Here is a 15984-nt window from a genome sequence, read left to right as displayed (position 1 = left end):
TGGTTTTCTTCTCCCTGGCTCTGAGGTAGCATCTGCCCATCAGAAAGTGCTGCTGCCTCATCTGCAGCTCAGGTGACTCTTCTTGCGCTTGAGCGACATGAGTTGCCGCCTGTACGCTACAAGGGTGCTGCACAGTCAGTCCTTCACTCCTGATTGCTCTTCTATCAATTACTGAAGCAACTAAAGGTGAAGAACTTTGATGTTCCTTCCAAGGCTTTCCTCTAAATCATACTGTATTTTGGAAGAACGTCAGAGATGCTAACTGAATTTGTCGTATTAGTTGTGGTTGTGAAAGGGATTGGCATCATGGAGAATCCAGGGATGAGAAGGTCTCAAATAAGCAAAACTGGGCATTTTGGTGGCTTTTATTTAAAACCGAGCACAGATTTCTCTTGTCCTCAGAAGTCCATATACTTCTCTAGGTTCCTGGCTGCAGGTCCCTCTTGGCAGTCTTGCAGCTCACTTGAAGACAAGGCAAATGAGACCTAAGCAATAAGAAGGTGGTTAAGAAAAGGAGAGTTGGTGATTAACTTTGGCCTCTCCGATGGGCTCTCCATGCCCCCCTACAGACTTGGACTCTATATTTGACTCTGCCTCAGCCAACCATCCCTCTAAGGAGGGGAGGAGGAATCCCTGGTGATGCTGAAGTGAGGGAGTACGAGCTAAAAGAGAGGCTGGAAGCAGATGTGCCGAAACCACCTGCTGCAGCGTTTCTTCAACGTGATTTTTCAGTTCACCTCTTCGTGCAGGTTTTGTAGGGATGGCTGTCATCTGAATAACTGCTTTCTCCTCTTTTTGGAAACAGACCATCCCTCATCCTCTTTAGTAAGCTCTGGTTCAGTGGGTCCTAATGAGACACAATCATCGTTGATGAAGGGAATATATAAGCCAATCCGATGTGGCTCTTCTAGTTTTGATATGCTTTTCATAACATAAAGAAGTGTATCAAATGTCTATGTAATGCTTCCTGCTGAGAGCAATAAACAAATCGTAAATTCAGCAAAACAAGCTAATTATCAAATTAAATGGAGGTTTTATGGGCATTTATTAACCTGCGTAACAGCAAATTGAACGTGAATTCAGTTGGAGAACGGGAGCAACAGGGCACGGAGTTGACTACATCCCTCGTTATTTACTCTCTGTGAATTGCCTGGGGTTCTGCTCGTGAACGTTGCCAAACCAGTGCACACCGGTTTAAATGTCAAATCAATTTGCTGCTGTTTTCACTGCATCGGTAGATACCCCCGTGCAAGGCTTGCTTTTTATGGCTGGGGAAGTGATGGAGCCAACCTGGACGTTGATTGGCTCAAGTACATAAGGCAGAGAGCTCAAATCAAGAGAAAAGCTGGAAAATATTTGTTTTTAATGCTGTTTGGGAATAATGAGGTGTGATTTCTGGTTCCGGTGCTCCTGGGTGCCATGGATGCTGTCTGATTGCATGCACGTTGCCATTATTCTAACGGAGACATGCTGTCAGCTGCGCTTTTGGTAGCCCTGCTGCTGGGATGCTCTTTCTTGAATACTGTCAGGCTGCTTTTGGACAAAAGGTTTTCCTCTCTGTCCAGTTTAAAACTTACTTTGACAGGAAGAAGGGGAGTTTAGTGTTACTGCTAACCTTTTCCCTGTGCTTTGCAGACTCGCTGAGCACCTGAGGAGGACAAGAGCTGCCATCGTCTTCCAGAAGCAGTACCGAATGCTGCGGATCCTCCGAGCTTTCCAGAGGATCCGCGAGGCAACCATCACCATTCAGGCTTTTGCTCGGGGCATGTTCGTCAGGAGGATTTATCACAAGGTACGACTCCACGGAGTATCTTTGCATTAGAAAAGAGTAGGAAGAACCTTTATATTTACCTCCGCTGGCATAGCATGGTGATGTATTTATTGTGGCCATTTTGATGTTTTACGAAGCTGACTGCCTCTGGTGTTTGTGGAGAGCACACATTGACGGCGAGCATTGCCGTTTAAAGCTGTGCAAGCAAAAATGATTTTGGCAGGAGGACCTCAGCAGAGCAGCTAAATGAAGTTAGTCGTTCTGATGCCGGGAGGCATTGTGGAAATCTGGAAATGTCGTTTGAGCTAACCCGTACTCTGCAGAAGCCTCCCTGGCAAACTGAATTTGTGTCTGAGCTGTGCTGCAGGTGCCATTTCCAGTATGGTAGGAAGAGCACTAGGGTCTGTTGTGGAAGGCATCAAGTAATTTATTAATATAAATCCCTCTTTAATTATTTCTCTTCATTAGCTTTCTGTGTAAAATCAGGAGCTGAAAGTGAGGAAGTAAAGGTTTGGTGACAGCAAGTGGTACAGTAAGAAATCATCTGTCAGGAAGCTTAGAATAGCTTTGGGGAATCTTCTGTCCACTTCTTGGATCCAGCCTTGCTTTGGTAGTCACCTAGATTTTTGCCTCATTGTGGTTTCGGGGATGTGCGAAGAAGGCAGAGGCATGATGAGCCAGGAGGGAGAGCTTACTACTTCTGGAGATGATGGAGGTTGCCTGGACACCTGGTGACCCACCAGAGAGATCAGGTGTGTCCTCTGAAACAGAGCAGCTGGATGCTGGTCATCAGGAATTTGTGCTGCCACTGCTTTTTCAGCATCTGTTTCCTAAATCAGAACCGTCTGTCGGGGAGATGGCTGGTCCAGCGTCTAAACTCTCTGAGATCCAAGGCAACCCAAAATCTTAGCAAGGTGTAGAAGCTGGCTGAAGGTCAGGCCTCTCAAATCTGAACATCCTTAATCTCTGGAGCACCTGGGTGTAGGTGTTGGATACAGGTATCGATTCAAGTGCGTGCTCAGTAACAGACGGAGGGCTGCAGGTGGTGCTCCATGGGGTCAAGGCATGCCCAGTGCCCACCAAGATTTTGCTGTAAGGCTGGACTAGGTCCCCAAGGCAGTACAGTATGGTTTCTTTGAGGTTTTTGGGCACCCTCAGCTTTCTCCATCTGTAAGAGTGCCAAGGCTGGAGACATACAAAGCTCATTTTAGAGTAACTGCTACTGCATCCTAAATTCACACAATCCCTTTATTCTGGATTAAAATTTGCAAGTGCAAAGAAAGCCTTAGGGTGAAACAAAAGATTTGTAAGAAGCTGATATGGTACCTTTTCTGATACAACTTAGCCCAAACTAATAACAGCAAAATGTCTTGTAATCTTTAAATTCCCCTGCTATTTCTTTCCTCATAATACTGCAGCATAGATCAACGCAAGAAAGTTATTAACAACATTCTGGTTGTGTCTCTGATATGTCATCCTTCAGTTTTAGAGGAAGGAGTTGAACTGCCACCTGCTGAAAAGAGTACTGTAAATTTTGGGGGAGAAACTCAATGCAAAAGTGACAGAAGTTTCACAAAACCAGATACAAGTTTGTAGAAATTGAATCATGCCAGAGAACTGACGGCAGAACGTAGTGAAAGGACTCCAGGGTTTTATTTGAAGGTTATCCACGTGATAAGAAATCCCACCAGGACAGCAGTTATCTGCAGTATAAATTATCATAATGCAGGGGTGGAAGGCAGCATAAAATCTACAAACCTGTTCTGGTATGAGTTATATCTGATGCTGAAGGACAGTAAGTTTATTGCTAAGTGTGGGTGTTAGTGGCTATTTATTCTGCTATCTATGGATCTTGTGGATCTGAGTACTATCCGAGGTGATCCATGAAGTCTCACTTGAGCTCAGATGTCCCCTATCCCCATCGAGTCCTCTGCTCACCAGCCAGGATCATATCCCCTTGTTTCACTGGCCGAGCAGGTCTTGATTCTCTTTAGATAGCAGCTTGGCTCGTAAGAGAGGAGTGGATGCATCCAAGCCTGCATCAGTTGATTGCAGTGACTGAAGAAACCCCTCAGGAGGGGAGACTGACGTACCCCTTCCTGGCTATGTAAGGAGGTGCAAAGTAACAGCCCCTGTCTCCAGCCGTCACCCCCTGCACCTACCAGGACACTCCTTCTTGAAGGAGAAGCCCTTCTGAAGGCAGATTGGGAAGCGTTGGGTGCCGTGTTGCAGCCAAACCAGGGCTGCTGCTGCCTCTACAGGTGACTTTTCTCCCTTGATGGTCCTATTTCTGCCCATGTTTTGTAGATCCTGGCGGAGCACAAAGCCACCATCCTCCAGAAGTACGCGCGGGGCTGGCTGGCCCGCACTCGCTTCCGCCGGGTCAGGGGTGCCACCATCGTCCTGCAGTGCTACTACCGGCGCATGAAGGCCAGGCAGGAGCTGAAGGCACTGAAGATCGAGGCCCGCTCAGCACAGCACCTGAAGAAGCTCAACATTGGCATGGAGAACAAGGTGGTCCAACTTCAGAGGAAGATTGATGAGCAGGTATGTCCTGAGCTGTGCTGGAAAAAGTGTGGTCCTGCTTCTGGTTTGCCTCTCTTCCGCTGTCCTTCCTGGGAAGGATTTTATTTTGCTCTGATATCTGGGAAGGTTGTCACGATGATGGCAGCCTTCTGCTACTGCTGGCCAGACACTTGTAAGGGTTGGAGACCGCCATGGAAGTGCGGATGCACTGGGATCTTGAGTCTCCACCTTGCTGTCTGTAAGAGCTTGCTCAGTAAGCTGCAAAAGCTGCGTTGTAATTGTTGTAAGAACTGCCCAGAAGGACTTAGAGGAGGAAGATAAAATGGCAATCGTGAAAGCTGCTGCTTGGAAACCCAGGCTAGCTCCACGGGAGGTCCCCATGCCAAACAAGCTTTGGGCTGGATAGTTCCCTTACACTTCCTGCTTTGCAAGCACTGAGGACGCAGTCTGCCACGGTTTGTTGTGCTGAACCGTCTGTCTCTTGGGATCACCTGGAAGGTGAACGGTACGTTGGGTAAATACTCCCTTTGCAAAGTAGTTTGAGCGTGATTGTGTTACTAGACGCAACTGTTCAGAAGCAAGAGCCTCGACGAGGGCTGAGCTGGCGCCGTGGAAGCGATAGAGGCCTGTGTGCGTGGCTTGAAGGTCTCACTGTGGTGACTCGATCACAGAGGGCTCTTCATCACATGCCACTTGTCATTAATGAGCTGCAGAGCGGTTGTTTTGCATGTAGGAGGAGGGTTTTCCTACCTACAGGAGCGTGCGAGTTGCTCTGATAAGTACCCTCTGTGTTGCTTCCCGGTGCTGTACAAGGCCTTCAGGGATGACTAAGAAATGCTGAGTAGGGCCCAGTTGTATCCACTAATATTAATGGAGAAATTAATGTCCACCTCCATCCTTAAAACACCCTTTTACAGGCAGCAGAAACACTCTCTAAGTCAGGATACCCACTTATTTGTAGCACCAGTCATCAGTAACTGCAGTTTATGGTTGCGTTTCGGATGTGGTCAGGAACGCTTCTACATCGCCCGCGGTTTCCTCGCCAGCTTAAATCTCTCCCATCCCTGTTCGCCGCGAGAGGTCCTGCCGTGGTGAAGATGAGAAGGGACTCTGCGTTGGCACAGATCCTGCGGAGTCAAGGCACCTGGGGATTTGCATGACTGCTGGCCGCTTTTGTTGCTGCAAAGCGTGCGCTGCAGTAGAGCCTGACTTTTAAACCGCAGTGTTTGGTTTTAAAATGCCTGCTTGTGTACTTTGCAGACAAACCGTAGCTTAGGAGCGGAGAGCCTGAGGCATAAGGTTTTCTGGATATTTTGGTATCGGAAACCTGTTGGAGATGACGCTTCATCTGAAGGGTATTTGGTGGAATTAATTAGGGCGAGTCATTTCAGGTCTGTGTATTTAGGCTGAACTCGTGCAATGAGCGTGAATGTCTGTGTTAGGTCTGCTGAGCCGCTGGATTTGGCAGTGGAGCAGCAGTATTCATTTTTTTACTTTTTTTTTTTTTTTTTTTAAATTCCTTGCCATCTACTGCTAGGAAAAGTGTGGGGGTGGAACAATAAATTAAAAACAATCTTTGGTTAATGTTGGCTTTCCTGTCGTGGCTTATGAACGCAGCAGAAAGGTCTGCTTTGGGGAAGGAGATGTGGAGAGCTTTGAAGTAGGCAGAAATAACGGGCTGGAGCTCGTCTTCATCTCCCTCGGTCTCTGCGCAGACCGTTTTGAAGGAGTTACTTTGATGCTTTCTGTGTAAAGTTTGCAGGAAAGAATTGCTGCTCTCTATTACCCAGGGCAGTCTGTCCAGTGAGCTAATTCTAACCATCATTTCAGGACTGACAGGTTTCCCTGGGATGCTTTGGATGTGCTGGGGAGCGCTGTTCCAGTGGACTTTCTTTTCAGTGCACTGGATTATTTTTTTTCGGGCAGCAGTGGGTTTGTTGCATCATATTTTCCCTCAAGTATCTTGATGTCAGTCCTTGCTAATCTGTAAACACGACCTTTTAAAATGCCGATTAACTTTCAAAGAAAAAAAAAAAGAAAAAACTGCAGGTAACCTGGAGAGCTGCAGTTGTATGGATTTCGGACTAGCTGTGGAAGAAAATGTTTCTATTTCTGCTACTTTAGCTCATGCGTGAACAGAGAGATGCAACACTCCGTGTGCCCCTGAGGAAGAGAAGATCTTTCTTTGAAAACATTCAGACCTGGTATTGTGTGTCAGCCGTGGCTCACACGCTCTGGCATCCATAACTGGGCCTATTTTAATTCAGTTTCTAAATCAAGCAAGGGATTTTTTGCACACACAAGAGAGGTTTAAATCTCATTTGCTGCAGAATTTCTACACTGGACCATTTTTTTCTATCCATGTTGAACCAATTTTTTCTTTTTTTTTTTTTTTGTCCTTTTCAGTCAAGTGAGGGTTTTTTTGAAATGTGTATATTGTAGCTACTTGAGGCACTTTCAAGGCTGTTACCTAATTGAGTGTTATGTGTTCATGCAGACAATGTTCAGACTCACAGGGAGCTCCCTACCCTGGCTCTGCGAGCAGCAGTATCTCTGTGAGCATTTATTCTGGATAAAACTAGTTTGAGTAACAGGAGGGATGAAGTTTGTCTCTGCCATTGGTAGCAAAATAAACTGTTCACAGAGCTTTGGTTGAAACCAGGACTGTCACAGCTCTGCTGGGCTAGATAATGGTTTAAAATAAAGCAAGTTCAAGTTTAACAGGGTCTGTTGAGCAATCTCCAATTGCAGTGGGGACCAACTGGTTTGGTACAAGACAGTAAATGGTCTCTCGTGTCTCTAGTAGCTAATTCCTGCGCATCTATCTTGTATCTGGATTGAAATCTCAGTTGGCTGGTATGTAAGATCGAAGAATGGTTTCGGTTGGAAGGGACCTTCAAAGATGACTTACCCCAATGCTCCCTGCCACAGGCAGGATCACCTCCCGCTAGACCCATCCAGCCTGGCCTTGAGCCCTGCCAGGGAGGGGGCAGCCACTACCTCTCTGGGCAACCTCTGCCAGTGCCTCACCACCCTCACAGTAAAGAATTTCTTCCCAATATCTCAATCTCCCCTCTTTCAGTTTGAAACCATTACCCCTCGTCCCATCCCCACACCCCCTGATCCAGAGTCCCTCCCCACCTCTCCTGCAGCCCCCTTTTAGCACTGAAGGCCGCTCTAGCGTCTCCCCGGAGCCTTCTCTCCTCCAGGCTGAACACCCCCAACTCTCTCAGCCTACCCTCACAGGGGAGCTGCTCCAGCCCCCTGAGCATCTTCATGACCCTCCTCTGGACCCGCTCGAGCAGCTCCGTGTCTTTCCTATGCTTGAGGTCCCAGAGCTAGGACCCCCTTTGCTCCAGGTGGGTTCTCACCAGAGCAGTCATGCTGAAATGTTGATTCCTTAATATCACACAAATGCTGAATTTTGATATTCACTAGTAATTCATTACAAGGGAGCAAAGGATAAGACATTAATATCCCTCATTTACTTGTTTTTCCGTTTGAGGTGTGTCTTAGTCTTGCTTCGGGGTGCTGAGACTGCAGCAAGAGAGGGGTGCTTCAGGAGGTCACCTAGAGGGGGGCCAAAAGGATGATCAGAGCAATGGTAGAAGAAACCATCCTACAATCCACACTGGGAGTCTAAAAGAGACTAATCCAAAGTGTGGATGGGGATTTTGGTATCCACCAGCTCACCGTGCATTTGTACAGGGGCCTGTCTGGTCTGGAACATTCTGTGTAGACCTAGAAGATAAATTTCTTTACTTTCATGGGTGATTTGTTTTCTTTCTCAGTATAAAGTTCCTTGAAAACTCTGTTGTACTGGAGCTAACGGGAGCCTTTGACCCTGTTACAGACATAGATCGTACTTTTTTGCGTTGATTCTTTTACTTGTTCCTTACTTGACCCTGGTGAACATCTTAGAGGAAGAAGTTGCATCTGAAGATCTGTGACTTTGCATCTATACAGCTTATCCTGACCAGTCAAAAAATGTGTATTAGGACTTACCTAGCCCAGTGACTTTTTAAAATGATGTATTTCTGTCTTCTGGCTTCTTCACCTGAAGGTTTCCTTGGCTTCCACATCAACAAAAAACTTCTGGATGGAAAGAGCAGTTTCTCACGAGCTGGCGTGACTGTTGGTGACTAAAGCTCTGAGAAACAGCAAAAAGCTAAATTGCGGATTACCAGTTCATGTCGTCTGGATAACAATCTCTTGCAAAATGTTTTCCAGCAAGACCAGTAAAGACTAAAACTGGTATTTCTGACACTCAAATGATGTATCGACCATGGTCCCATTTAAGAAAGCAAAGCCTTTCGGATCTGGAAGTGATCCAAAAGCGTAGAGTGAGTGATATGAGCCCAGATCTTTAAAGCTGTATTGAAAGCTTTCAAAAAATGAAACTTTAAAAACCAGACTGCATTTTAAATTTCAAAACGTTTTTTTTTTTTCTCTCATGATTATCTGTCTAATGTTAGCAAAGCTACGTGGTAGGCTCTTTACTGAAGCTCTTGGTCTGTTGTGAATTCATTGTCGTTTCTGGCGCTGGCTAATAATGATGATGTTTTATTAGTCACGATGTAGTTCCCATTTGAACCACAAAAATCAAAAGAAGCTGCTGAATATTCAGGTATCAAAACTTGGGAGGAAATGATTGCTAAGTGCTTTAGAAGAGAAAATCTGAGCAAATGAAGAGATGATTGAGCTGGCAGATGACTGAAAGCTGGGCTTTAGGGAGCTCTTTGTGCTCGAGGCTGCAATTATCCTACAGTGCATTGTCACCCCAGGTTCCTGTGGGCATAGGACTCAGGAATAAAAGGATAAACTCCAAACCCAATATTACAGATGAAAAAAAAAAAAATTGCAAACCAGTTGCATTAAGCAACGTTGTTCGGAAGCTGTAATAAAAGTGTGGTTGTTTGTTTTCGTTGCCAGCGCCACCAAGCATTGTTTGCCTTTGCTTCCAAGTGTAACATCAATTTAACAAATCCTTGTATAATCGTTACCAAAATGTTACTGAGCTTTTGTCACAGTTTTGAAATCGTTTTTAGCTTTGTGAGCTTTATTAGCATATGCATGGAAACGTTCATTCTCAGAAGTGTGTCACCCACCACACTCAAGGATCTTTAACGGTTACTTTGGCAGTGCATCAGCACAGGCATTGGTTTTGCTTGTGGTCGTCTTCTTTTTTTTCTTATGGTCTTATTTTCTTCTTTTTGGCATGTTGGCTGCAGAACAAGGAATACAAACTTCTGAACGAGCAGCTCTCTACACTCGCATCAGCCCACTCCTCCGAGGTGGAAAAGCTGAAGAAGGAACTGGTGCAGTATCAGCAGAGCCACCAAGGTGATGGTAACCAGCTTGTCAGCTTGCAAGAAGAGATGGAGCACCTCCGTCTGGAGCTTGAAAGAGCTCATGGGGAGAGGAAGGTCGTGGAAGACAGCTACATTAAGGAGAAAGACCTACTGAGAAGGGTACGTCCATTTGTCACGTCTGATGTTGTGTAGGTGGTCATGCTGGTGAAAGCTCGCCCTTCACAAGTCTGAAGGGGAAAGAGTTACTTTCTATTCTTTAATTATAGGTGGTTTTTTTTTCTTTTTGTCACCGAATGCCCCTAGAATTTGCCTTTCAATCAGGCCATGGGTCAGCAAGGGCAGGTGGACGTCCCTGCAGAAGCAGCGGCTGCCTCATGTCAGGTGGATGCCCCGTCTTGATGCCTTTTGCGCTGCCAACCGCAAAAAACTCCCCAAACCCAGACCTGTCTGGCAGCAAGGGCGCTTAATAACTGTGGACATGCCAGAGCTTCGTGTACGTGTAGCGATTCCTCATGGCATGGAATGCAAAATATTGGAGAAGGCTGTTGTAGGTGCTGTAAATATTAGGAAGATGTCCTTCCTCAGCCCAGCCTGCTGTGGGACGTGAGGGCTTGGTTTCAGCTGTGCGGTCCGTGGCCATTGCAGCTGGTTGGAGTGGCTGGTGGTGTAGGCATACACCGGGTGTGTCTTGTGTGGGGGCCAACCTGACCCTCCCAAGCGGAGGCACTGCTCCCACACCAGCTAGGCTGGTTGTTACGAGCCTTTATAGGGTTTGCAGCTGTGATGTAGGCTAAACATTCTAGGGTTTTTTTCTCCTCCTTCATGCAAACTCCTGTGCTTTCTGGATCTCTTGAGGTGGAGGTGCTCCAACGCTGCCACTATTGTACAAGAAAACATTCTAGTGGGAGAAAGGGACTTGAGAGGTTTTTTACAAATAGGAAAAATGGGCTTTTTACCCTGAATTTCTTTGCTGCTCAGGTTAATTCTCATAACATAAGGCCCTAAGGTATGGGTTTAGTTTCGTGCTGTGAATGCTTGTGAATGCTCAGGTTAAATCTGTGATCTTTCTTCTTCTGCACTGACAATTGAAGTGGTTTCTTTGATCCTGCTATTGGAAAGAACTTAGGGCTTTTCTACTCAACACACTGCATGGAAAAAGCTGCTTTGTAGCTGGTACTCTAGAATAGCACTTTTTGTGAGGCAACCAGAAGATGAGTCGCTTTTGGAGATTTTAAAAAGAAAGAAACAGGCCTGGGATTAGCTTGGGATTTTTATTATGGTGGAAGAGTGCCCGGGTGGGGCTCTTCTGGGGCGCTTCACTCAGCCACACCTGCCCTGGCCGCCCTCCCGCTGTGGATAAGCCCTCAGATGGTGAGTTTGGGTGAGAAGCTGTGGGGACTGTGTGGTCAGGATGACTCCATCTGAACAACTAACACAGCTGAAATGCTTTTTTTGGATGTGCTTCTCAAAAGGGCGTTCAGCCCTGTGCTTGTGTTGGCTCTTGACTGGACCGAGAGCTGTCAGAAAAGCAGTTACTCTGCTCTTTGCACATGTTTTGTGCCCACACAGGGGGAAGTATGGAATCAGTGATTTTCTTTTCTCCAGCACCAAATTAGAAGATCCTTTTTGGCACAGGGCTCAGTTCATTACTGGCTGCAGCACAGGCTTTTAGAGCCTGAAAGGATGCTTTATTTTGAAGGTGATGCAGCTGGGGAAAAACTGCTTCTCTTTGTTCTTGATTGCAAATCCCCTTCGAGCACTCCGAGGAAAGGTTGATTTAACCACCAAAGAAATGCTTTCAAAACGCATAAAAAAAAAAGCAAAAGCTTTCCCTTGTTGTAGAAGTGCCTACAGCAGAGTAGATACAATGTCCTTTACCATGACAATAAATGGTATAATTATAAAACGTGGCATTTCTGAGCAGTGCAGGCACCCATTTCTGACACTGGCTTTCAATTGCTTCCTTCGATTCCTTGTCAGTGGGAAGATGGAGGAGGATGGAGGAGACCTGTTTCCTTCCTGTAAAGGTTTGTTTAGCCAAAACACTTTCCAAGAAAAATTCTGATAGAGATTTTTGAGTAGTTCTAATAACTACCGAAAGTGTGGGGAGTGTCACGAAACTGAATTCAGGCGAGAAGCACTTTTGCACTTTGGTATCAAGGTTACACCATGGCTGTGGTTGTGGTGGGACCCATTCGCTCTGGAGATGGTACCCGAAGTCGTCAGACACTTCTGAGTGAGACATCTGAGAGATGGCAGCCTTAATTTTATCGACTCGAGCTGGGGCTGCAGCTTCTGCAAATCCATATCAGTTATGATTTTGTTACTGAAAAAAAGTCCTTTAATCTCTTCTTTATAGCTTTTCTCTCTGACTCCTTAATTTTAGAATAGCTCTTATTCCATTTGGTGATAAAGTTTAAAACACTAGATCTGAGTGAGTACCAACAGCTCTTCCTAGGGCTTTCGGTAGCACCTAATCTTCTCACTTGGTGAGCTAGGAGGATTCAAAGCCTGGCCAGGAATTTTATTAGGAAAATCCTATATGCCGTCATTCTTTCTCACAAGATTAGGGGAGGACTGGAGCCAAATCTCACAAGCAGATGGTTCCAGTATAATGCTTAAATAAGGGCTGAAGCCATCACGAGTGCTCACTGCTCAGCATCTTCCATAGAAATCCTTCAAAGCAGGTGCCTGTTGCATTTGAAGCACCTTCAAAGATCTCTGTAGAAAGAGGTACAGAAGGTACCAGTGTAGGTACCAGAGGTGGAACTGGTGCTGCTTGGCCATTGTGTAACCCGCTCCACTTGCCTCTACCTGAGTTTAATGGACTGTTTGCGTTCTCATTGGGTTTCTGTTAAACGTAAATGTTGAATTCCAGCTTGTTTCTGTTTCATCCTAAAAATAAGGATGAGAAATTTTTAAACCTGGGAATAATTGCTGCAGATTCTGTCAGGTCTTTCAGTTCTAACGTATCCTCCCAGCATGGTTGAAAATACTCCGATTTTTTGTCTGGTTTGGTTTCCCAACCATTGTAACTTTGTCCTCTGAGCAGAAGAGTTCGTTATCAGCACCCGTCAAAGAACACTAGTAAAACAGTCCCGTTGCCTTTAATCTTGGGATAAAAGAGTTGAGATCCTTGCTGTCCCATTGCAGCACAGGTTTTCCTTCCCTTCTATCACTCTTGTAGCTCTTCTTCATTTTTTTTTAAGAATTCTTCCAAATTTGAAGACACTAGTGCTGATCTGATGGCTGCTGTGATATTTATTTGAAGTGATGCATGACTGAAGGAATGTACTTGGTTTTGGTACAGTGTATTAAAGTCATGGCTCAGTTCAGAGCATTTAAAACACCAGTAGTTCCACGTACATTAAATTATGTTATCTTCACTTTCTAGTTGCGTCTCCAGACTCCAACTTTCCTACTGTGTGTAGAAATGCAGGAGATTATAGTCTCATGGAGACAGCTGGAGCAAATTAACGGATCAGAGAGCGAGGAGTAGCGAGGTCTTCCAGTTTCTGTGCGTGGGATATGACTGCTTGCCGTAAAATACTCATTGTGCTTCTGTCCTCACCATTAGTATGTTTCTGGCATATGCAGTATTCTATAAAATATGTTGATTTGAGCATGCTTGTGTGCAAGGCTGAAGTCTGTGCTAGGAATGTGTGCCAGCTGGGCTGCCTATAAGTTTTATCGAGTGGTGACAGCAAAATTGTTAATCTTGGGCACTGAAAACTTTTATTATGGTGTGTACAGTGTTGTTTATCTTTGGTGTCTTGAGATTCTTCGGCTGTTTTCGAAGCCGTGGCTGGAGGATGCGATGGAGTAGGCACGGGGAATGACGTGATGCGGGGATGATGTGTCAGTTTGTTCTCTTACCTGACAGCAGCAGAATCAGCTTGCTTAACTGTAGGAGCATATTTCACTTGATAATGGGATGGGTTTGTGTTTTGAGGAAACGTTGGTGAATGCATCAAAATTCCTGAGGATGAACAAAATTATAGGATCGGTTGCTCTCGGCATTAGTCCAGCCTTGTGGTTGTGACAAGTGGTCTTGCTTCCCTTTATTTTTAATAAAGAGGTAGTCTAAACAAACAAACAAACAAACGAAACCACCCAAACCCAAACAAAACAACTATATTTCAGGATTTAGTTTCTGTTTTCGTTAATTTTTGCTAAGCAATTGCTCCATGTGCTCCTGTTGTATTACTGAAGGCCCTGGTACACGCCATGCATCACCGCACCAGAGGTTCTGCAGTAGTGCGAAGCATTAAAGTGACTAATTATCATAGAATCACAGAATGGTTTGGAGTGGAAGGGACCTCAAAGACCATCTAGGTCCAACCCCCCTGCCATGGGCAGGGACACCTCCCACCAGACCAGGTTGCTCCCAGCCCCATCCAGCCTGGCCTTGAGCACTGCCAGGGAGGGGGCAGCCACAGCTGCTCTGGGCAGCCTGTGCCAGTGTCTCACCACCCCCAGGGTGAAGAACTTTTTCCTTGTACCTAGTCCAAACCTGCCCTCTCCCAGCTTCCAGCCATTACCCCTCGTCCTGTCACTGCAGGCCCTGGTAAAAAGTCCCTCCCCACCTTTCCTGTAGCCCCCCTGCAGGGACTAGAAGGCCGCTCTAAGGTCTCCCCAGCACCTTCTCTCCTCCAGGCTGAACAAGCCCAACTCTCTCAGCCTGTCCTCGTAGGAAAGGTGCTCCAGCCCTCTGACCACCTTGGTAGCCCTCCTCTGGACTCGCTCCAGCAGCTCCGTCTCTGTCTTGTGCTGGGGGCTCCAGAGCTGGATGCAGCCCTCCAGGTGGGGTCTCACGAGGGCAGAGGGGGCTAATCCCCTCCCTCGGCCTGCTGGCCACACACCTTTTGATGCAGCCCAGGTTGAGGTTGGCTTTTTGGGCTGCAAGCGCACCCTGTTGGCTCAGTTCATCCTGTCACCCACCAGCACCCCCAAGTCCTTCTCCCCAGGGCTGCTCTCCATCCACTCATCCCCCAGCCTGTGTCTGTGCTTGGGATTGCCCCGACCCAGGTGCAGGACCTCGCACTTGCCCTTGTTAAACTCCGTGAGGTTGGCCTGGGCCCACCTCTCCAGCCTGTCCAGGTCCCTCTGGATGGCCTCCCTTCCCTCCAGCGTGTCCACCACACCACACAGCTCGGTGTCGTTGGCAAACCGGCTGGGGGTGCACTCGATGCCACTGTCCTCATCGCCGACAGAGATGTTAAATAGCACCAGTCCCAGCACCGATCCCTGAGGAGCACCGCTTGTCACTGGTCTCCACTCAGACATCAAGCCATTGATTGCAACTCTTTTGAGTGCGGCCTTCCAGCCAATTATCCACCGAGTCATCCATCCGTCAAATCCATGTCTTTCCAATTTGGAGACCAGGATGTCGTGCAGGACAGTGTCAAAGTCCAGATAGATTACATCAGTTGCTCAATTTATAATTTTATTACATGAGTCAGGTGCAATACACATGAAGTTAAAAAAAAACAGAACTATTTAGTATTAGTGCTCACGTTCACTGTGTCCATCTTAACTACTTAAGTGCCCCATTGCTTGCAACAGTCAGCGGGTTATTATTGCCCCCCCCCCCCCCCCCCCAAACAGCATTCAGTGCTATGGCTTGAAGATAGCGATGAAGCCCATTGAGGCGTGGAAATAAACCTCTGATTTGATGATCTGATCACTTGCAGGAGTTTCACTCCTGCAGATCATCGTCGCCGAGTCCAGCTGCTCGGTATTTTTTAAGATCCTGCTGAAAGCTTTAATCTAAGGGAGAAATAGGCTCAGGAAAAGAAAAGTTAATCTTTGTTGTTGCAGTGCAGTTCTCCTGTGCTTCAGCTCCTGCTGTACAAAGGCTAACTGGCAAAGCGCAAGGAGACAGATCTTTTAAACAGCAAAGAAAGCCCAAACAAAGCTCCCTGTCTCCAGCCAGGTGAAATGTAATCCCTTTGCAGAGGCTCTGACCTGCAGCAGGCAGTAATTCTTTGCCTTGTTTCGTAGCGTATATCCGACTTGGAAGAAGAAAATGCCCTCCTGAAGCAGGAAAAAGAGGAGCTTAACAGCAGGGTCCTGTGTCAGTCTGAAGGTAAGAAAAAAATGCTTGTAGCATCTTAATGCCTCCACTAAACGAGGAGCTTAACTGTTCTCCCTAGAAACTTGTTTTTCCTGTGTGCTTTTCCTACCTTGAAAAGCGCTGATCTTCCCACAACCCTTTCCTCGTGGTTTTTGTGATTGTTTTGTTGTGCAGGTAGTTCTGTTCATGCTGTCCTGCTGGTAGGTGGCAGGACAGAGGCTGGTTTAATTGGTGGAATATGGAGTAAAGTACCTAAAAGGGCTTTTCAGTTCGGTTGTGTTGCAGCATTGACTGTGGGT

The 15984-nt window shown here is 46.4% G+C and overlaps 1 protein-coding gene across 1 annotated transcript in view; it reads left to right on the top strand.

Annotated features, from left to right (window-relative positions):
• Nucleotides 1–15984, top strand: part of MYO5B (myosin VB) — a 150854-nt gene that overhangs the window by 100628 nt on the left and 34242 nt on the right. Inside the window, exons 20-23 of the mRNA XM_086480191.1 lie at nucleotides 1636–1792; nucleotides 4079–4318; nucleotides 9529–9768; nucleotides 15613–15697. Of these exons, the coding sequence (XP_086336317.1) occupies nucleotides 1636–1792; nucleotides 4079–4318; nucleotides 9529–9768; nucleotides 15613–15697 (722 nt within the window). The remainder of the gene's footprint in view (nucleotides 1–1635; nucleotides 1793–4078; nucleotides 4319–9528; nucleotides 9769–15612; nucleotides 15698–15984) is intronic.

Source organism: Leptosomus discolor, chromosome Z (genome assembly GCF_034619465.1).
Source record: "Leptosomus discolor isolate bLepDis1 chromosome Z, bLepDis1.hap2, whole genome shotgun sequence".
Taxonomy (NCBI): Eukaryota; Metazoa; Chordata; class Aves; order Leptosomiformes; family Leptosomidae; genus Leptosomus; species Leptosomus discolor.
This window is presented reverse-complemented; position numbering and strand designations above follow the sequence as displayed.